The sequence below is a fragment of the Sarcophilus harrisii genome, chromosome 1, assembly GCF_902635505.1.
Source record: "Sarcophilus harrisii chromosome 1, mSarHar1.11, whole genome shotgun sequence".
Classification (NCBI taxonomy): Eukaryota; Metazoa; Chordata; class Mammalia; order Dasyuromorphia; family Dasyuridae; genus Sarcophilus; species Sarcophilus harrisii.
The window spans coordinates 174076626-174100842 of NC_045426.1; the positions used below are offsets into that span (position 1 = coordinate 174076626).

General features: G+C 33.0%; 1 protein-coding gene across 1 annotated transcript in view; it reads right to left on the bottom strand.

Moving 5' to 3' along the window:
- Positions 1 to 4220: 4220 nt before the first annotated feature.
- Positions 4221 to 24217, bottom strand: part of TMEM167A (transmembrane protein 167A) — a 42743-nt gene continuing 22746 nt past the window's right edge. The window contains exons 3-4 of the mRNA XM_003759870.4: positions 10649 to 10683; positions 4221 to 5667 (exon numbers count right to left, since the gene is read on the bottom strand). Of these exons, the coding sequence (XP_003759918.1) occupies positions 5597 to 5667; positions 10649 to 10683 (106 nt within the window). The 3' untranslated portion in view covers positions 4221 to 5596. The remainder of the gene's footprint in view (positions 5668 to 10648; positions 10684 to 24217) is intronic.

Here is a 24217-nt window from a genome sequence, read left to right on the forward strand (position 1 = left end):
GCCCTCTCTTCGAGGCAAGAGATTCATTGCATCTTTCACCTTGGTGCTGCATGGAGGCTGAAGAAAGCAGAGGCAAAGGACAAAGCTGCAAGAGTTCTTGGAACCACGCAGAGAGATAGGCTTCTGAGCTAACCGGGCTATATTGAAGGACACAATAAAAGATCTGAACTTTTATCAGCTGGCTGTGACTTGGGGTGATTATATACTTGTAACTGAAACTAAGGCTGCCTCCAGGAAACCTCCCCAAGAAACCTTCTCCCTCAGAGAGTACCATCTTATTATTTTAAAGAAAAAGGAAAAAACTCCAACACCTACCCCCAGAGAGGATCAAATGATACACAAAAAAAACTTTGCAAATCTTTTAACTGTGATGTAAATCTTAGGTTATGAGCTACAAATGATAGATAGATCAATACAATGATCCAAGACGATTCCAAAGGACTCATTATGAAAAATGCTATCTACCTCCAGAGAAAGAACTGATAAACACTGAGTACAAGTTGAATTATAATATTTTAACTCTATTTTTCTTGTTTCTTGGGGGGACAACATGGCCAACATGGAAATGTTTTTGCATGATTTCACATGTGTAATTGATATCACATTGTTTTCTTTCGATAAATGGGGAAAAGGCTGGAAGGAGAGAATTTAAAATTCAAAATTTAAAAACAGAGTATCAAAAGTAATAATTCTTCTTAAAAAGAAAAAAATATGCAGGCTGGCTTCTAAAGAGCTTACTCAGACACCAAAGCACACTCAAATCTCTTCCTGAAGAAGATTTATTTGGTTGAAAGTATTATTATATTCCTTTCTTTTTCTAGAGGAACCAAAATGTAGCTATGAAACACAAATGCTCAGGTAGTCATGATTTTCCATGAAGTCACATTTGCTTGTGTAACCTTCACTCTATAACCCTAGTAACTTAACAAAGTGCCTTGCAAAACAGGACAAAACAATAGTGTTGGACCTTGTCATGAAGATTTAGATTTAAACCTGGTCTCTTATGCTTTAGTTTTCTTATCTATATAAAATAGAGAAAATAATACCTATAAGACACACTTTCCAAGATTGGTGGGTAATCAAATGAGATAAGGCATGAAGTGATTTGCTAATCTTATAAAAAAGGATCATGGGGTTAAGAACATGGAAGGGACCTTTGAAAGTTCAATGTCCTTTTTTAATAGCTAAGGAAACAAGTCCAGAGTTGCATTAATAGATCCCAGATTCAAAATCAGGTCCTGTGATTCCAAATTATTTTACTCCATCCTTAGGATATAATTGAATTGCTTCCATTTGAATTGTTTCAGGAAGACTCTGAAGATGACCCTGCAAGATAAGGTGCCTGACACTGAGGTTCTTTCTTGAGCTGAATTGTCAAGGATTCAAACTCTACTGCAGAGACATTCTACCACCCATCCATCCAGCCATCTATCTACACATGAGGAAAGCAAGGTAAATAGGTGGCTTGTCCAGAATCACACAACTAGTAGCTGAGGCCAAATTTGAACTTGGGTCTTCCAGACCTGGCACTATATCCAGTATACCACTTAGTATGTCAAATTCAACTCCAAGAAGTACTAAAGCAGAGAGAGGATCTTTGGGGTGTAGGTTCACAAAAAAACCTTTCCATTGTAATCTCTTCCAGTAGCACCCTTACTCTTTACAATGTACTTGAGATAAACCATAGCGGGGCTGTCAGTATTTAATCTGTTATGCATTAGTCTCACAGAATAGACTAGCCCTTAATCCATAATATAATATAATATAATAATCCATAATACTCTCCCAGAAAAACCAAGAGGGAATTCTCTGTGGGTTTCAAAGTCTACTCTGTCCTTTGGATTAAAGAAATGGATTTCTTGTTCAAAAAACACATGAAAGAAAATGCTAATTGCTTCTTTTTAGAGGACCTTAGGTATTAAAAAATCTTAAAGTCAAATAAATAAAAGTTTATTTAAAACATAAAGCACAAGAATAGTTGGTATAGGAAATAAGCTGCCTACCACTCTGACCAGAACTGACAAAATGACGTTCAAATGTTGCTACTAGTATTTCCTACAGCATTGTTTATTCCTCCACATTCTACTTACCTTCCCATATAATCCAAAGTAAATTAACTGTCTCAAGGGCTACCATCTGTAGTGATCTTCCAACTTCTAACCCCACCCCTGAGATAGTTGAGGTTTTCATGCTTTTTTAAGTATAGAAAGTTAAAAGACAACTCTTCAGAGTTATCTCAGATAACTTTAACTATCCTAAATATTTTACCAAGGACAATCCAGATAGTACATAAAAGTGAATCTTACTCCTTGTTTTCTCAGCAAAAATTCCATTTTATATTTCATTTCAAAACACTTAATTCCTCATAAGGATTATTTCAAAGCAATTTCATATTATGTACAATTGAACTAGGTGCTATAGACATAGATTTTAAGATGGATTAAAATCAAGGAGTTTATTAATATTAATCTCTCTGGTCTCACCAATAACGCCATACATTTGATGATTCTAGCCAAACTGTAGTATTCCCATTAGATTGTTGTCTGTCCTTCATGCATGAAGAGGATCATGAGGTACAAGTGAACTGGATTTCAGTGAGGGAGGGCTGGGCAAGGTCACCTGCTTCACTTTCCTCTCCAGAGATATTTGGAGGCCTTATTAGTGATCAGATATAGATCAAGACAATTGGAGATGGTCCTGGATGAAATAGGAGATCTTGGTCTTTTTAAGCTAAGGTTTTCAAGAGGTCTCAGTTTGACTAAGGGTGCACCCAATCAGTAATTAAGGCTAGACAGTAATTGAGGCTAAGAATCTCCTTTTTCACTAGTCCAAAAAACATCTAAGTGAATGAATGAATGAATTTGGAAGGGAAAGACCTTCAAGGTTTCTGGCCAAAGCAGAAATGACAATTATTTATATTCAATCTGAGTCAATCAGGATGCAAAGACCAAATGAGGCTCAACCTAGGACCCAACTGGCGGCAAGTTAGAATCAGACTGATTTTGGTTTAAGGCCCAGTCATAAAGAAAGATATCAAGCCAGTAAACTCTAAAGTATCCCAAAAAGGTTCAGAGGTGCAAAAGAGGAAAAAAAAAGCTTTAAAGAAGAGTATCTGTAGGTAAGGATATGATATCCTATGTGAACAGAGGGAGGATATAAGCTTCTTGAGGACAAACTATCATTTGCCTCTTTTTGTATTTCCAGTACTCAGTATTGTACCTGGCACATAGCAGATGATTAATATTTACTGATTGATACACTTATTTTGTAATATATCTTTGTGTGTTTTTTCAAGTCCACTAATAAGCTCATAAGGGCAGGAGTCAAGTCTTAGTTAATTTTTATATTCCCCTTCTAGAAAGCAGTATGTTACTTAACTCCAAGATGGTGCTTAAGGTTTGCTGAATTAAATACTCCAGAAATCCTAGATCTAGTGCTACAATTAGGAATCAGGAAAGAGAAAGAGATATCAACTTGATTCCTTATCTGAAGTACATTAGACCACTTTTAACCACTGTCCAATGTATTAAAAATACAATACAAATCAGTATAATGACTATACTCCTGACTATATACAACTATACTCCTCTACTTTTTCTTTAAATGAAAAATCAATTCCCCCATCTTTAAAAAAAACAAATCTACATAAAAAGCTTTCCTCAAATACTTTCTAACATTTATGGTTTAAGATGCTGCTGCTTCACCAGTCAATTGAGAATAGCTGCCAATACAATCATGTTGATTAGACAATAATACAATTTTTTATAAAAGATTTTATTTCCATGACTTTCTTCTCCCTTGAAAATTAAGCTTAAAAATGGAAAACAAAACAAAATAATATTCCACAAATGAGAAAATTTCAGACAGTTCCTGGATATATATATAAACCCAAAAATCCAAAACCCCAAACAAAACCCCAATTTATGTTAATTCACTTTTTCTTGAGTACTACGACTGAAAAGAGTGACTAAAATTTTCTATAAAGGATAATTTTAATTTAGGAGAACTAAATTCTCACGAATTTAAAAATCATAAATAAGAAAGGAAGTACTTTATATGCTTTCTAGAGTTCTTCTCAGATCTTAAATTTATCATTTCTCTCAAAAAGCTGGATCCCATTGGACACACAGTACAAATCTGACCAAATAACTGGGCAACAAAGGTTTTGAAAAGTGGAAGCTGATTAATGCCCAATGACTCTATTTATAAAAATGTTCACATTAATATTTGAGCAAGAGCTTTATTAAGTTTATTAACCTGCTAACACAAAAAACCCACTTAAAATAATTAAATGTTTCACAAGTTCTAACTTTTCTTTCAGTTGAAACAAAAAAATTTTAATTGTACTCAATCATGTGAATTTTCTTTTTTTTTTTTTTTGCTTTTGAAGATTCATAAAAATAACTGCACTCTTGCAAAGTACATAAACTGCATTTGTATATTTTGTTATTTTAAAAGTTACTGATATTATTCTTTTGTTCAATCTGAAAATGATTTGTATCAAATATTTTTAATAACAGAGAATACTAAATTAGTGGATTTCAATGCCTACATATACCAGCTATATATCTTGAGACAACTTTAGATCAAGCTTTCAAAAAATCACTAGTATGGACCAACTGATTTATTTTTATGGTCTTTTTTTTTTTTTTTTTGGGGGGGGGGGCGGCAACAGTGTAAATTTCTGGCAATGAAAATAGCTGTTTCATTATTAAAGACTTGAGATCCAAATCAATGAAACATAGGAATCATCATTTCACAATTGTTCTAATTAGCGCACTTCATCTTTCAAATGTTTTTTCTTTAGCACAGGTATTTAAATAAAAGTTTAAGACATCTGTATATGTAGATTTCAAGGGGGAAATATCCCAGTAAACTTTTATGACAGTTCTTTGCTTTAACTGAGAAAATCTTTAAAAATTCATGTTTTTTTTTTTTTTTTTTGTAAAGGGATCTGAAAATAATACCTTTCTTATAACATTCTTACATACAATCTTAGCAAATTTTCTGTATATGTACTGCAAAGATTGACTTTATAAAGTTGGAAAATATTGTAAGCTATAGATAAAACTAAGTACAAATTGAGTTTCAGGGAAAACATGTTTAAAGCATTATTAGATACAAGTGCAATTTTTATGAACACTTGCATAATATCCAACCATTTTTTTTTCAAATAACAAAAATGCTCAATATAGAAATATTCTCACATAAGGACACATTTCCCCAAAAATTACATAGAAAGGAACTTGAGCAATCACTTACCAAGTTTGCTTTCTATTGTATGCAATAGAAATACCTCCTGTAGATCAACAGGAGACATAAAAGATTGACATTTACAGAATGCCATTGTACTGACAAAACTATAAATAAGGTCAATCATTATGCAGATATCAATCTATTTGGGTATTAACAGTTGCATCTTATTTATAGAGAACAAGCTTGGTCCATTAACACATATAATTGAAAACAGTAGCCAAAGTCTTTCAATCATGGTACACAGCTTAAAGGGTCAATAATCATTCTTCCCATGGTTTCCTGTAGGCAAGTCTTTTATCTACAGGAATCTGACAGCAATTAAATTCTGCCATTTTCCCAGCTACTGGATGAATAAGATGCTGAAAGCCATGACTATACAGCATACTGCTACATAGGGACTCTTCCGTTCACCTGTTGGGAAAAAAAAAGCCATTTATTTTCTTTGATTCAATATGCATTTACTGAGTGCATAACATGGGCATATATCTGTACAAGCATTATGGGGAAGCAATATAAAAATGGAAGATACTTATCCTTTAGCTGGAGAATCAAAGCATAAAAGCATATGAAAACAACGGATGCCTAAAACAGTAGTTAGTATTTGTACAGAATTTTAAGGTTTGCCTATGTTATCTCATCTGTTTCTTATAATCCTATGAGGTAAGAGATGTTAATGAGAACAATTGAGCCTGAAAGTGATTAAATGACTAAGGGTTAATTAAATTCTATGAAGCTGGATTCCACTTCAGGCCTTCTGACTCTTAAGTACAATAGTAGCCACTACACATACACAAATATTATATAATCAAGCATGAACTCTATTAAAACAATTTTATCTTTAATTTTAAACTTATAAAAATTACTTCTTACTGTACATGGTACTTCTAAAAAAATATTGGAAGTCCTGAAAATTCATAATTTATTATATTACAGTTCTTGATGACTATAGGAAGAGGCACAAAGAACTGCAGTGGAGAGAGCACAAAGTGGAAGATAAACAAGAAAGGTGAAGCCATTAAATTAGTTAATAAAGAAGTTAAATGTGTGTTCTAAATAATACCAGAAAAAAATCTAATATTAAGATAGGAGGAGAAATCAATACACAAAAGTATTTTTAAAATATGAATGATTTCATGGTAGACAGTGATTATTCATAGGAGAATATAAGCATATACAGGTGATGATAAGCAGGAAAGTAGTCAATTAAACAACATTTTTAGTAATGGGTTTGAAGACAAGCTCAAAAATGAAAATGCAAAAAAGACACAAAATTTAATCTTAGAAATAAGAATTTCTGTCCATTACTATTACATTTCTATACCTAAAATCCCTTGAAGACCATCTTTAAGCAAATAAGTATCTAGAACTCCGGTGTTTAGGGCATGTTCTTGTGCTTGTTGTTTTGGGGTTGTTTTTGCATATTTGTGACCTAAAGTTGCCATGATTAACTTTTACCAATCAAAGAGATAAAAACTTTCTTAATTGAGTTAAGCAGTCTGGTTTTTCTCACCAATTTCTTCCATAATTCCCTGGCACTGAGCTACTTTAGAGAGTATCTTAAATAGTGCTTATTGGTCTGTAGATCAATCTGAACTTTTAAAGAGAGAAACATATCTTATCCCTGAAAAATATTCAGAGAATTGAAATTAAGAGACATTAAATGGTATTTTACATAGCACATAGTACATGGTGCAATCTCTTCAAAACTTCATTAACTTTTTTTTTAATTTATGAAATATGACTTATTCAATATTCAAAACATCCTTTTCTCCTTTACAAAAAGTTCAACTTAGTGCTGTTTCTGTGAACTGTCTTCTAATAGATTAAAATCCCTTAAGGCCATTCACAAAAATATCCTGAATACAACTTAACTTCCTCCAGACTATAAATTGAACAAGTATCTCTGCTTTTGCTTAATGTACACATTCACAAAACACAAGAGAAGTTTCTAGGTTTGCTGAATCAAAATCCTATTGATAGGTTTTTTTTGAAGGGAGTAGAGAAAGAGGAGTGGGTGGCTGCGGAAGAAAGTTTCTTAGTCTGACATTATTTAATTGATCTTACCTTTTGCAATCCTACTGATTAACTGAAAACTTCCTCCAAAAAAAGTATTATGTCCAGTATTTTCAGAAACATGGAATACTTATACAGATTTCACTAATAGATCCCTAAAGCAAATGTCACACTATGTCATTATGGCAAGATACTATTGTCATCTGGTACAAAGTTTTGTTAAACCTCAAATAACTGAGGAAATTAATATTGTCTGCAATTTTCCATCTGTTGGAAATTAATTTTTGAGGAAGTTCTTTTCCTCCTCCTCCAATTCTGAACATTATAATTTACATATGGGTTTCATTTTTCTGCTTTTAATTTTCTTAAAAGAGACTGCCATGTGGTAGAGTTAAACATCTTTTAGCTGAACTTGGTAAGCATGTTACCACTCGTCTGATTTTAGGTCTGTGCAAAATGAATGTAAAACAGTTGTTGTAATATGATGTGTAAGATGAGAAGATGATCTGGACTGTGCAGTGCATTCTCTCATTTAAAAGCTTCCTTGTTTGTGTGTGTATATTCTGAGTGTGGAGAAGACATCTCTGAGGAAATAGAATTTTGGTATTGCCATTTCTAAATCACTTTATTAAAATTGTTGAAATTCCACAGAGTCAAATATTAAATGAAGGTGACAATATAGTCCAAAAGAAAGCAATAACATATTAATACAGTATCACACTGTAACATTTATGGAACACTTTCCTCTCATAACAATCTTTTAAGACTGCAAATATTATTACACCCATTTTACAGATAATATTTCTGAGTCACAAAAAGGTAGAATAGTTTTATGATATGTCACATAGCTAATGTACTAAGGTGGAATCCAAATCCTGGCCTTCACACAGCAAATACAGTTTACTTTTCATTATACCACACCAACTCTTCATAGCTAAAAATTATATATATCTATATACTTATATATCTCTATATCTATACACACATATCTATAACTGTATCTCTATATATTTATAGAGATACAGATATAGATATATATAAAGGATGGGGTGAGAAAATTAAGATAAACAGCTGAAGATTACTAATAGAACAAAAGTTATATATTAGATGTTTTAAAATAAACATGGAATAGTTCATGGATCCATGATCTCAATGATATGCCAAGCATTTTATTAAGCACCATCAAGCATTTTATTAAGCACCAAGCACCAATACAAGGAAAATGCAATAATCCCTGCTTATAAGGCTCTTATATTCCAATAAAACTTGAAAAATCTTTTTAGGCCAATGATAGGAAAGCAATGTCCCAAAAATAGCAAAATGCTCCAAACAGAAATTTTTGTGGTAGCAAATAACTGGAAATAAAGCAAAAACTCAATAAGAGAAAGACTAGCCAAATGGCAACATATGAAAGTAATGGAATATTATTATGCTGCAATAAACAATGTACATAAGAAATTAAGAGAGAAAAAATGGGAGGACATGCATGAATTGGTACATAGTATAGAAAGAAGAATCAGACAAGGATATGCAACGAGTAAAATTGAATTACAAAGTGACTAAAAAATAGTTTTAACTCAAGTGAAATGCTCTATATTGGATTTGGAGAGCAGATGAAGAAGTATGGATACTGGATGCTATATATGCTCTCAGATACAGGAACTGATGGTTGATTTTAACTATTTTTTGTTTTTTTTAAGAAAGAGTTCTAACAAGGCATGGAGGGGTGGGATATATTGGGAAACATTTGGAAACAATATAATTTTCTGATTTTGTAAACAGAATCTATTGACCACAATTAAGCATTTTCTTGGCAATCAAGATTAATTACTATTGAAAACACTGATTATTATGTATTATATATACTGATACAATCATTAGAGGTATTTGTATATCTATGGCTCCTTTTGCCTTTATAGAGAATGAATTTAGGTTGCTCCTATGCTCCAGCTGCTTTTCTCTCTCTTATCCTAAGATAGTATGTTTGAAAACATTTTGTTTACCTTTATCCTTTTCTGTTTTTCTTTTCACCTTCCTTTCTTCTAAGCTTCTTTGGCTTTGCTATAAGTAAACTTTGGCTTTCAAAGTCATAACTAGTGATTGAGAATATTTCTTAACATTTTCTATCTCCTTTTGATTATAGTCAATGATGTTTTTAGTTTGTCTAACAAAAACTGTAGATGTTGAAAAAAGTAAACTGTCATTCAATTTTCAGTCTAAGAATAAACAGTTGGTTTCTTTCATATCATAACTATCTTCAAATTTATGTCAATTATAAGCTTTTTCCCTAAAACTAGATATTAAACAACCTTTTAATAAACATTTTCTAAGTTTTTATTTTTAATGTTCTACCTCTTCATTATTCGTCCTCATCTCAACTGTCTCCAAGTGTTCTATATCTTCCATGTTAGGAACCAAAGTTAGATACAGACAAAATCATGGCATTTTAAGTGAGGAAAATACCTTAAGGAGTCTGAAATCTACTTTAAAGCTTTAATTCAAAGTTTACATGTGAATTCAAGTTTCAGTTAAGCTTTTTTTTTTTTTTTTTTTTTTTTTTTTTTAAGAAAAATCTAAATCTAGGGAAAAAAAGAAAAGAAAATATTATTGTATCAATGACTTTCAGGAAAATGGAGCTATTTGTAAATGCAACCAACATTTCTGAATATATTTCTTATGATTATAAATTTCAGAAATTTTGTAAAGAAATAACAAGTAAAGGAATAGTTAGTAGCATTAGTATTTAGCCTAATGGTACAATCATACTTCAAAAAACAATGCAAAAATTAGAACTGATCATCCCTTTTAATGAATATATTTTCTTCATTTTAAGAAAAATAATCTAAATTTGTGAACTTTGAAACTTTTAAACTCTATTTAAGAAACGAAAAAAAAGTCCACTCAATGAGAAATAGCTACTCTATGAAAACATAAAATTTGGTTGACATACTACTGAATGTTTTCTACTTCTCCCCCTTAATGTTTCACCGTGGAGTGATAGAAAACCAATATTCCCTAAGCATAAGAATGGTAATTCAAAATAGTATGCAATATGAAATAAATTACAGAAAAATAATAAACTATAAATGTCTGAATGTACCTCTCCATAATAATTAATGCTTTATAGTTGAGAGAGTTGAGTTAGAAAAAATGAGGTTCACCAACTCTGTAAGTGAAATGTTAGTCAGTATTCTGTATAGTCTACTTTTAAATGCCAATTGAGAAAGAATTTTATGAATATTTGCAAATTTTTACTGAAAAGCACCAAATTGAGAAGCCTGTGCTTTTAAAGCTGGTTTATGTGTATATATAAAATATAAACAAGGTTGATAAATAACTTCCAGCTGAAGGATTGGTGGGAAACAAAAGAGATACTTACCAATTCTGGCACATTTCCAAAATATACCCAACAGTCTGTATAGGATAAAAAAGGGAAAAAATAGTCAGTGAATACTGGTAATGGTAAACTATTCATTCCCACAAGCTAGTTTTTCCATTGGTATGATGAATTCATTACAAGTTAGCCTTTCCCCTCTGGCTACTTTTGTTTGAATCTGAAATTTACTTATTCCTCATTTTCACATGAAGGCAGAACACCATTTCATATAAATAATCTGTGTTCAAAAGGCCAACTTCAAGGTAAATTAATGCCATTGAGGGGAGAAATTTTTACAAAGGTTACCACACACAAAGACTGAGTCAATTGACTTCAAATGCTCTACCCTTTGAAACAGAAAATTTATATCCTAATTTAAATGAAAACCAATTGAGAAAACTATAATTTCGTAGATTGTAGATTATAAAAAATCGAACTTGACATTTTAACAATTCAATAATAAATTCATCTTGTAGAATGTATTGATATTTAATTCCTCTGTAAACATAAACTCTAATTACAGTATCTGCATACCAAAGACACTGTTGCTAAGTGTCTCCTTATTCCTAAAACCAGTAACAAATTTATATACAGCACAATAGTTATTTACTAATACTTTCTTTTAATTTCTCTGCAATTAGAAATTTCCAATTTGAGAGAAAAAGTTACACATGAACTACGTGATGGTATTTATTAAAATACACACAGAATTTAGTTATTTTGTAAGGACTTAGGATATCATTAGTATTGTAAAATAATCCATGCATGTGTATTGGAAATCATTTGAAAACAATAGTAATAGTAGTAGGGAAAACAAAACTACCTAATGTTTCACATTTTATATAGTGCTTTAAATTTTATAGTGATTTATATACATTATTTTGGAGTCTTAGGCGTTAAACAAAATGCCCAGGATCCCCCAGCTGGCTTACGTATCAGAGGAAGGATTCCAACACTATTCCAAACCTGTCCTTTTATTCATAAGGCCATTTTGGCTTCCAGAAAACACAAAACACTTGGGTCCACTGTAATTTTACATGCAAATAAATACCCAGATACATATATAAGGAGAGGATTTTTAGTGTTTCATTTTGGAGCATGATTTGACTGCTTTCATTGATTTTGTTAGGCACTTAAAAAAAGGATATTATTTATTCTTGTGTAAATATAGATGCTAAATGAAATGCTACATCTGAACTGCCAAGACAGAAAGAAAATATTAGCTCAATAAAATCCTATGCAACCACCTTACTCTCTCCTGAAAATACAATAAATAACTTTATGAATGCAAAGAAAAAAGTTTCCTAATTTAGAGAAAATACACTCAGCAAATATATAAGTGCAAATTGATATTAAATGGGTTAACATTGACAAGATAAGAATCATCTTATTAGTGGAATGAAAAAAGCATCTCTATGGTACATGCCAAACATTAAGGTATTATTTCAAACATCATTCTTATGGAATCTGGGCTTGGAATATTTATACAAATGTATTTCTTGGCTTATTTTTGTAACCATTAATTTTAACCCATAAATTAATGGTTAATAGCAAATAATGAAAAATGTGTAAAACAAAATTTAAGTATCCCTCTAGAGTTTAGACATTTTAAGGAAGTAGCCAGCTGTGCTATTATCAACTCTATTAAATATTAAATGTGGTTTTAACTATACAACTAAGGACCATTTTTTTAAAAAATGGAGACTATTTACCAACTACAAGATCTTACACAGAAATGAAGATTCATTCATAAAAATGTGCAGAACTAGCTACAATCAATGAACATCTATAAAGTGTCTACTATGTGCAAGATATTCTGCTGTGCAAGAGATACAAGGAAAAGTGAGTCTCTTGAAAGACAGCATGTACATAAAGACCATATATTTTTTACTTCAATAGTATTTTATTTTTCCAAATATATGTAAAGATAGTTTTCAAAACTCACTTTTGTAAGACTTTGTGTTCCAAATTTTTCTTTCTTCCCCTCTTCCCCAAGACAACAAGCAATCTAATATACATAAAAAAATGCACTCTAAAGAATATATTCTTAACAAACACAAAATATCCTTTGGGAAAAAGCATTAGAATCTGAAGGTAGATTATAGGAGGGTGAAGTCAGGAAATATTTTATATGTAAGGTGTTATCTGAATTGAATCTTGAAGCAAGTTAGACATTCTAAGAGGTCCAAGTAAGCAGTGACAGCATTACAAAAAGAGGGGAATGCCAAGGTTTTCTGTCTTTTAATTAAACTTTAAAATGCAACATTTACTTACTTAAAAAGCATGGAGGTAGGAGGAGATTGAGGATTGTAGATGAGGAAGGTATCTGGACCATAGTATATGTGAAGAAGAAAATATGTTATAAAGTTGGAAAAGCAAGTTTAGGTCAGGTTATGAAAGACTTAAAAAGCTGAATAGTGAATTCATATTTAATACTGAGACAAGTAGAAGTGACTTAATCATGATTACTCTTCAAGAAAATAACTATCACAATTACACGGAATTGAAGCAGAATATTTGAGGCAGGAAGACCAATTAGGGGTTGATTACTGCTGTATTCTAAGACAGGTGATGAGAGCTTCAATTACGAGCAAAGAAAAGTGGACTGATGAAAGAAAAGCTATGGAGATAGCACAGCAACATTTGGCTTCTGATTTAATGTAGCAGTCAAAATGAAGAATTAAAGATGATACCAAAGTGGACTGGAATGTTAGGATACTCTTGACAGGAATAGGAAGTCTGGAAGAGGAGGCAGATTTTTTTTTTTGGGGGGGGGGGAGAAGAGGAGAAGAATTGTGATATATTTAACTGTCAGTGGGTAATATGAGACTAGTGACCAGAGAGATTGGACTAATAAATGTAGCAGTCAGCATATAGACGTTAATAATAAGAGTTATGAGATCCCTGAAAATAAAAAAGGAAAGAGTGTAGGAATGAATGAAAAAGTATTTATTAAATGCCTATACTGTGCAAAGCACTATTCTCAGTACTAGGATACAAACAGAAAAGGGGAATCAGTCCTGGCTATCAAGGAGTTCATATTTTAATGGAAAGAAACAACACACCCACAAGATTTCAGTGGCAAACCAGATGATCTCTAGGGTATAAAACCAAAGCAGATAGTAACACTTATTGTTTCATGTTACTTCCATTGATAAAGTAATATCTATTTCTGATGTTGAACCATTCAATGGTGCCAAGAACTATTTTTCCCTCATGTCTTCACTACTTCTAGTTGCTTCCCAAAATAGTGGCTTTGGGGCCTGAGCTAGAATCAGGAATATTTCTTTGGAAGTTGCCATAATCCTTCAGGGTCTTGGCCTTGTCTTCCTATTGATGGCAACTGGTTACTGGTTGTTGCCGTTGTTGAGGAAGGTGGGTCCCTGCTTCACAATGAATATTCCCCTCAATGATGATTGCAAGGTCAGGCTGGAGGTAGGGCTGATCTCTTAAGACATTACTATTCCAAGTGCTATTGGGTTCAGTCCTGGATTGCTTTCACTGGAGCATAGAGGGAAGTGGTAATCAAGGTCAATGATGTCAAAAAGAAACAGGGCTCACTAGACTGTACATGAGGATCCCTGTAGGCCACATATTAACTTAGAAAAATCACACATTATCCATGTTCTACTGTATTTTTATTCTTTGTTAAATATTTCCCAATTACATTTTAACCCAGCTGGAGCAGCAAGACCGCATGTTGGATATTTCTGGTAAAGGTGATGGCAGTAGTTTGACTAATAACACCTGAACCTCTTGTGTTGTGATACGGGAGCCACCTGACAGTGGCTGCTGGAGGTCTAACTCAGACCTGTAGAATGGATCTTTTCATGTGAGCAGATGATGATAATACAAGGAGACTGAGAGGCAATTGCTTTGTCTGACCTCTCTCCTTTTCCCTCTTGCCTCCAATTTATTTCATTCCCAATCCACAAGGAATATCTGCATAAGTAAAGGCTGCTTTGCAACTCCTTCAAGTTTATGATTCACACCTGTGGAGGCTCTTGGAGAACTGACCTGCTCCTTCACTTAGGCATGGACCTTAACACTCTTGTCTCTTTCTCTCTCTCTCAGGGTAGCTTGTAGTACAGCCAAAAGGGTATGTGTGACATGAGTTATGATTCAATAATAGTCACTGAGATGGTCCTGTCAGATGCACAGAAGAAATAACAAGAGAGAATAGGGTCACAAGAACCCAGAAAGGAAAAGATATCTAGAAGAGAATTATCAATAGTAAAAAAAAAAAGTGAAAAAAGCAGAAGTCAAGATGGGTGAAGACTGAGAAACGGCTATCAGACTTGGAATAAAGAAATCATCACCAATTTTGGAGAGGACAGATTCAAATCAAATCAAATGTTAGACTGCAAAGAGTTAAGAAATGAATGAGAGAAGAGAGAGATGGAGGCAATAATGAAACAGATTTTTCTATGAGTTTGGTTGGGATGAGTAGAGATCTAGAGGAAGTGAAAAGGGAACAGACATTATTAAAAGCCTACTTATATGCCTTTCACTGTGCTAAGCATTTTACAATTATCTTATTTGATCCTCAATGAGATAGATGTTATTATTATCCTCATTTTACAGTTGAAAAAACTGAAACAAAAAGGTTACACGATTGCCTCTATGGCCACTTATAGGCTGATAGTTTGAGGATTTTTAGGAAAGGAGATGCAGGCTTGTTTGGATGCAGTAGAGAAGTTGAGAATGAATATTAAAGGAAAAAGAGATGACTAAGGGGGATATCTGATGTGGAAAATGGGAGGGTGCATGTAAATGGGCAGGACTTGAAGAGGACCATCATTATTTTTGCTATAATACAGATGAAATTAATAGTCATCAGCTAATGAAAGCTATATTTTCAAAAACTGTTCCGCCATAGCCTTTAGTTGACATGTTTTCTTTCAACAAATATTAAGCACATAATCTTATTTGCCTTTATTCCCAAAGATCCATGATTTCATTAGGTGTGAATACCCCCATCCCCACTCTCTCTCTTAATGAACTAGATTGAGGGGGTGAATGTGAGGTTTTTTTTTTTTTTTTTAATCTAAAAAAGAATGTTTAGTGAGTTATTTGTTGATTTTGCCCCAAATAGTTCATTTCTTATACCTCCTTTTCTAAATATATTTCTGTATTATCTCAAAAAAAGGAATACTCTTGATAAATGAAAATGAAAAACAGTACCAACCAATTGGGTAACTATAGGTTTATATATTAATGTTACTGATAATAATAATATCATTTACACTATGGAAAAAGGAAACAGAAGAGAAAATACTAATATTCCTTTTTTGCTAATCTTGTAGCTTTGCACGATATTTACAAAGAAAAAAAAAAGAAATGTTATTATCAGCAGTAAAATAACTAAAAGCATGAAATCACCAGAATTCATTTTCTTCAATCTGAATACACATTCCCACTTGAGCATGGAATATTCTCTTAGCAATTAAAGGACATTCAATACAATATGGTTCTCAGAAAGCATGCAACTTTCAGAGAAGACAGAGACATGAAAACAAATTCACTCTCCTAACCAAAGTGTAGTATAGGTCAAAATAAAATGGAATTTTAATCTATGTAAGTAAGGATACAAAGAGGAAGATATTTAAAGACATCAACTGTGTCACCAATAAAGGCATCAACTGTGTCACCAATAGGCTCTTAAAAACAACATGTATGATGATAAGTAAATGAAAAAGAATCAATAAAAAGATTTCCAATTCCAAGTAATTGAAAAGTCAATGACAGTTAAAGAGAACAGATATTGAAATATATGTTCATGTTAGAGGGGCACAGGACTACTAGGACAGAATATTGTCTATACTATCAGTTATAGGCATTAAATGGAGATGTTGCTTAACTGTTCAATCTGGAGGGGCTTGTGAAATAGTTGTGATTAAAGATAAATCAACAAAATCTATTTAAATAACCAAATGTCATCTAAAATGCTTTGTAGGAGAAGAATTCTATTATATTTGAAAGAGTTGCAATTTAAGAAAACATACTGGCTTCATGTAAGGAACATTACATGCTAATATGAATTCTAATCAATGATATATTCACAGAAAGTAATTTCTGTGTTAAAAGTCTATTAATAGTTCCAGTGCTCAATGCAACTATTTTAATGATCTTTGCAAACAGGAGCATCTGGGAGGGCCTCAGCATTCATAGGGCATCACTTTTCAACTTAGATGGTGTGTTGGATTTCCTCCATCACAGTGGGGAAAAAACATCTCCCTGCCTGGTCTGATGCTTAGGATCAGTGATCATTAAGATTTTTATTTTTGGTTATTGCATTACATTACAAATTTTCCTATGTAACCATTTGTAACTATTGAAAAGAGGATGATTTGATCATTAACACAAGAGTAAGTAAATGAATAATGTGCTTTGTCCAGATGACATGAAAATGAATGGAAACCTAGAGAGCTCGTCTATCAGTATGCTTATCTGGGGAAAATGGTATAAAGCAGGGGGCCTCAAACTTTTAAAATAGGGCTCCAGTTCACTGTCCCTCAGACCGTTGGAGGGCCAGACTATAGTAAAAACAAAAACTTTGTTTTGTGGGCTTTTAAATAAAGAAACTTCATAACCCTGGGTGAGGGGGATAAATGTCTTCAGCTGCTGCATCTGGCCCGCGGGCCGTAGTTTGAGGACCCCTGGTAAGGTTCAAGAAATTTGGTCCAGAATTAAAGGGGGCCAGGAATGGGGACTGGACTCGTTAATTTTGGGAAACAGCAAAACTCATTCAGTCATCCCAAACCTTTCCTGAAAATTAAGAACCATCTTTTTCTTTTAAAAAAAAAAAATATTCTTTGTTTATATACATTTTTTAAATTGTAATCTTTACAAACTCCCCCACCCTACTGAAAGAGCTTAAAGGAATGTTTTCTTAGCAGTAATAATGAGAGGACAGGTTCAATAAAAACCAATCAAATAACATGCTGATAAAATTTGATATTACATTTGATATTAACCCTAACCCTATTTTATACCCTCAGTTTCTTATATTCTTATACCCCTTCTTTCTCTGCAAAGAAGCAGAAGGAGATGTTGTCTCATTTCTCTTCTTTGGGACCAGGCTTGATCGCTACAATTTCACAGTATTCTACTCCAATTCTTGTGTTATTTTTGTTCTTTCCATTTCAATTTTGGCAAGTCATCCTGTATATAGCTTTCCTGCTTCTATTTGATCGGTAATAATCATATAATAATAGCTAAAATTTATATAGTGCTTACTATGTGCCAGGCATTTTGCTAAATGCTTTACTATTATTATCTCATTTGATCATCACAACCACCTTTGGAGGGAGATTATCCTCATACTACAGAACACTGAGGCAAATGGATGTGAAGTGCAGATGTCACACAAGTAGTGGCAAAAGACAGGATTCAATTTAGGTCTTCCTGACACTACGGTTGACTCCGGGCCCTATGGAGCCACCTAGTTGATTGATATACTCATCATTTCTTATACCATAGCAATAATACAATTGATTCATTAAAACCAATTGACACACATTTACTTTCTTTTCAAACTTTCTGAAAACACAAAAAATACTTTTATAAATGTTCTAGGTATATGACAGTGCTTACTTTTTGTCACTGACTTCTGTTTCCTAGTAATTTTCAAATCATACCTATTGTACTCTGGTCATGCTCTGGAACCTGAACTGTGTGTTTAGAGGTCAAAGTTCTGAGGTGAACTCTGGCTTTGTGCTGCCCACAAGCAGGCTACCATACACATTCCCAGATATTTCTTCTTCTGAGTTTGTTTCTATCTTTTGATCACATATTGAATCATCATCATATATCCTGAAGATATATTTCTTTGGTTTCATATTTCTTAGATACTGAAAAGTTAAAACAGGTATTTGATATGAAATGTTTTCCTCAGTTGATAACTTCTGCTCTTATCTTCTTTTCATTCATCTTAAATGTCATTTGCACTTTGGCCAAATTCCTCATTCTCTTTTCACCAAAATTTAAATTTTGTTCCAGGGTCCCTGGGTTCTTATAGGTGAGTTTGATTTTGCCTTGTCTATCCAGAACCAAGTTATTGTGGTCTTTCTCGCTTGTTGTTGACCTCTTGTATTAGATTACAAGCTTCTGGATTGTCCTACTTGCTTATATTTATATCTCAATTCTTACAGTAATTTCTAGCATATATTAAGTGCTTAATATATGCTTCCTTCACTGAAGCCTAGCAGTGGAATAACTGCATCAAATGATATAGAAATTTCTCCTTATATAATTTCAAATTCTTTTCCAGAATGGTTGAACTGATTCACAGCTTTACTAACAGTATGTTGATGTGCATCTTTTCACAGCCCTTCCAATATTGACTGTTCTCATTTTTTGTCAAATGTCAACTTTGTAGAATGGGAGAGAAAATTTCAATTAAAAAAAATGTATTCCTTTTATAGTGATTTGGGGTCTTCATTCATAGGTGTTGAACAGTTTGCAACACTTCTAAAGAACCATTTGTCCTTTGATCACTTATTTAATATACTTGTGGTCTTATATACAAGGTCACCCAAAAGTTTTTAGTTTTCCTAGTATTAATATAGTTTTAAATTTCAATAGCCTACATCTTTAGTAATTTAAAACTGTAATGACTTTTGGAACATTTTATTATTATTGTCTAAAAACCTTAGATATTATGACCCTTAAAAGTTATTTAACATGAAATTTCCCCTCGTTTCCCTTTGTTTTAATTCTGTTAACTTTGCTCATATAAAAACTTTTCATTTTCTTGTTTGTTTTGGTGAGGCAATTGCCCAGGATCACACAGCTATTAAGTGTTAAATATCTAAGGCTGGATTTGAAATCAAGTCCTCCTGACTCCAGCGCTGGTACTTAATCCATTGTGTCATCTAGCTGTCCCCCACTGTGCCACCTAGCTGCCCCATCTTTCAATTTCTTGTAATCAAAATGATTTATTTTATCCATGGTGATTATCTCTAGCCTCTATTTTACTCCCCATTAAATATGTTTAATATGATTATACATACATCATTTGTATTGGATTGCTTCCTATATTGAGGATAAGAGAGATGGGGGAGTGGGGAAAAAAAAAATTGGATCTCAAAATCTTGTAAAAAATGTTGAAAACTACCTTTACATGTAATTGGAAAAAAAATACTATTAAATGGGGAAAAAAAAAAATTAAATTCATGCACGCTTATAATCCTTCCTAATGAGAAGGTTGAGGCTGAAAGATCACTTGAGCTTGGGAGTTTTGAGTTGCAAAGCTGACTGGATGTCTGTATAAAGCTAAGCATTAATATGGTGAATTTTCAATAGTAGAAGAGCTAGGAGGTTGCCTATAAAAGGGTGAAGTGGCTCACATTGTAAAGATAGTAGAGTAGGTCAAAGCTCTCAAGCTTATTAGTAATGAGACTGACTATGTAAGTAAGTTGGGAGAAAAAAACCACCAAGTGCCTAAGAAGAATATGTAAAGGGCAGACAGGAACAGAATTGGTGATATGTGAAGGTTAGGGATAGATATTTAATATTTAAGCATGTATTGATGGAAGATAGAAAACACAGTGAAAAAAGATGGGCAGAAAATGGCAAAAGTCTCTGATCTCAACACTAGAAGTCTCAGTTAAACTCCCATCCCATAGTGTCAGTTCCTCTGCTTAATACTTTGGAGGTTTTTTTTTTTTTTTTTTTTTTTTAAAGAACTTTCTTCTTTTGGTAGTGGTGGTGGGGTGAAATGCTGAGGAGTGCTAAGTTTAGGGCAGGGATAGAGAATGAGAGTACAATACTACAAAGTTAAAGTAGATCTTTCTTTGAAATGTGTATTTCTTTCAGAACTGTTTACTTAAAAGTCAAATTTGTGCAATGTAAATTTCTGTAAAGCAAGTACTGTCTGCACTGATTTATTTTGAAAGTCTTCTCATCAAATTCTTTACAGAATTTCTCTTATGTCTTTATCCTGTGCAGTAGATGTTGGTACATAAGTTGTAACTAACTTTATAGTGTTCTTTTTTGCAAATGCTCATTATGGCCACTGCACTATAAGATCAACTGTCAAATGGAATAAAGTTTCTTATGGATGCTAATAATAATACTAAATAATAATAATGATTGTCATTAATAAATAATTAAACTAATAATAATATTAAATAATATAATAATAATAATAAAACTAAGATCACCAACTTCTTTACTGAAATCTATGAGCTATCTTTCTATTGAGCTATCACTTCTTTTTAGTTTTGTTTTCATTTACTGTGAAAATGTCAAAATGGATATGATTAAGTTCCTTTAGGACTATGTTCACTTATGTGTTACTATAAACATTTACTTAATTATTAGCAATCTATAAATGGATAAAGTGTATGATCCTTGAGTATCCTCTGTCCTCTTTGCTGCCATGCTATTACCATTATTGTAAAAGTAAAAGGGTACCCAATTTGTCTTTGTTTTATGGGTTGCCTTGGTTATAAAATCCATTACCAAATTGCTAGTTTACTACTGATGATCTTTTTTTCACTCTTTCAGCATGGTAAAATATGCCAGTTTGTCTTAAGCTGTATAGTTTTTGAGAAAAGATGACGGCCTTTATGCTATGAGGCACTGGAGTAGGTCCTCCTAAAGAACTATACGTTAATCTATAAATTACATAATTAAGGCTAAGTTGTAAAGCATAAACTGGTTGTTCTTCATTCTCAAAGAGGACCAAAATCATATTACAGTGTGTCCAACTGTGGCTGATCAGACCAGTATGAGCTCGGAATGCACTGCCACAGGCCAGGCAAAAAAGAGTCCCTGAGTCCCTGTGAACATTTGGGGTAGATTCTATAAATGTGAAAATTTTGCATTTAATTTGAATGACTTCAAATCTGCTTTGCTCAGAGAGCACAGAACATTTTTTAATGCTGGCACATCATGCCAGATTGTCCTGTGCCTGTGTCCCCTCTATCATATAATCATTTTCAAAGTTCTTCAGAGAGATATTGAGGATATCCTTGTTTCACTTTTTCTGACACTACTTGAATGTTTGCTTTAGTGAGTTCTTCATAAATTGGTCTTTTAGGCAATCATATGTTTGACATTCCAACAATGTAGCCAGCTTAATGTGGCAATTCGGCTCATGAAAGGAACTCATTGTCTTCTATCTTATCTTGCCAGGTGATGTTCCAGAATCTTCCTAAAACAATTCAAATGGAAGCAATTCACTTTCCTGGCATAGCACTGATATACTGTCCAGGTTTCATAAGCCTACAACAATGAAGTCATCACAATGGCTTTGTAGATCTTTAGTTTGGTAATCAGTCTTATATCTCTTCTCTCCCACACTTTCCTTCAGAGCTTCCCAAATATGAACTAGCTCTGGCAATGCGTGCATCAATCTCATTTCATTATCAATGTGTACATTACTGGAAAGCCAACATAAATGAACGTATCTATAGTATTCAAGACTTCTTCATTTGCTGTAACCAATACTTTCAAGTACAGATAATGTAATGCAGGCTGGTAGAGTACTTATGTTCTCTTCGTATTAATTATTAGATCAAAATTAACACTAGCAGCAGAGAATTGATCCATACTTTGTTGCATCTCAATTTCAAAGGCTGTACTGAATGCACAATCATCTGCAAACAGAAAATCATGCACCAACTTTCCCTCCAACTTAATTTTGGCTTGTAGTCTTTTCAAGTTAAATAATTTACCATCAGTTTGGTAGCTGACCTGAATGACATGTTCATCCTCACTGAAAGCATCTGACAATCTTCCTGAAAACATCATGCTAAAAATCATTGGAATAAGCACACAGCCTTACTTAACTCCACCGGTGACTGAGAAAACACAAGAGCATTATTCCCTCATCCAGACTCTGGGCAAGTATGCTGTCATGAAAATGATGTACAATACTGATGAATTTCTCTGAGCAATCAAATTTTGACATGTATGCAATGTGATATTGTCGCTCACAAGTGTTTGTGAAAAACATAAACCCTCATGAGTGACAATATCATACTGCACACAAATCACTAGTTCTGCTCCTGAAATTACTGGGCAACAAACTCCATGTTGACTATTCATCAGTTCTTTTTGAAGCTACAGCAGTTCTCACATAGATGACCATCTTTCAGGTTGAAGGATCAGTCTACTAAGGATGATTTTGGCAAAAATCTTTCCAGCAATGACTAAGAGAGAGACCCTTTTGTGATGGTCATAGGTTTTCTATTTCCTTTACCTTTTTAAAGTTAGACAATGGTGGCATCCTTGAACTCCTGGGGATAACCTTTTCTTATCATATAGCCTAGGAAATTCCAGTCAGATTTTGTATGAGCAATGAATCCCCTGTCTTGTAAATCTTAACTGGAATAGAATTAGCACTAGAAGAGGAATTTAATGGCATTCAAAACTTTTTCTTCATTTGAAAATTTGGCTAGAGAAAAACTGACTTCAAATTGAGATAGTCAATGGGTTCAGCATTGATGATGTCAAAAACTATGGAAATATTCAACACATCTTTCCAAGATCATGTCCTCATCATTAATCAATGTGACTTCATTAGCACTGAGTAATTAAGATGGACTATACATCTTTGGCCAATAACAAACCTCCAGGACATCAAAGAAGCAATTTGCATTGTTACTATCTGGATAAAACTGAATTTTATTTGCCTTCTTAGTGAACCAAGAATCTTGCATCTAAGATTCACTTGTACTTTTTAATTTCTCCTAGGCATAATCTATCTTTTAAATGCTATGTACAATGTAGAATTTACCTATAGACAAGATCAGGAGTAATCAAAGAAAACTTCAAGAAGGAAGTGAGGCTATATTGTTGTCTCTTAAGGATATTAAAATCCATAAGATGATTTTCATCATAGTCAACTGAAATTCTTCAATCCAATAGTAGTAATATATTTTGTAACTTAAATATTGTAAGAAAAATTTCAGTGAGTAAAAATGTGTCTTTAAAATGACAGGACTCAAAAAGCTTTCTGCATATTACAGAACACTGATCCCTGAAGTGATATTATCTTTGACTCTACCTTTTCCCACATCATATCACTCATCAAGTCTTATTAATTACAATTCTTCAGTCTCTTAATGCTACCACTCTGAAATAGATCCTCCTCAACATCTCCATGGACTACTGTTAGCCTCCTAATTGGCTCCTTAATTAAACTCGTGCTTCAACTCAAACTTTACACTGTTGTTTAATACTCCTTATAGTGAATTCTGTTCATAATACTCTTCTGCTCAACAGTCTTAAATGGCTTCCTATTATCTATCAAATAAAAGCCCCAACTATTCAGCCTAGAATTCAAGATTCTTCACAATCTGGCATTTTCCCAGTCTTATCCTGTACTGCTCTCCTCCTTGTGGATTATAAGCTATAGCTGTGCTAACCATATATCATTCATAGCACAATCCAGGATTTTCCTATCTTTATACTTTTGACCCTATCTGCCATGTCCCTTCACTTCTCCTTTTTTAATATCCTATTTAAAAGCCCCGTTCAAAAGCCATTTCCTTCAAAAAATTTTCATTACACTCAGCAGTTAAAGATTATTTTTCTTCACTGGATTAGGGTTTTTATGGG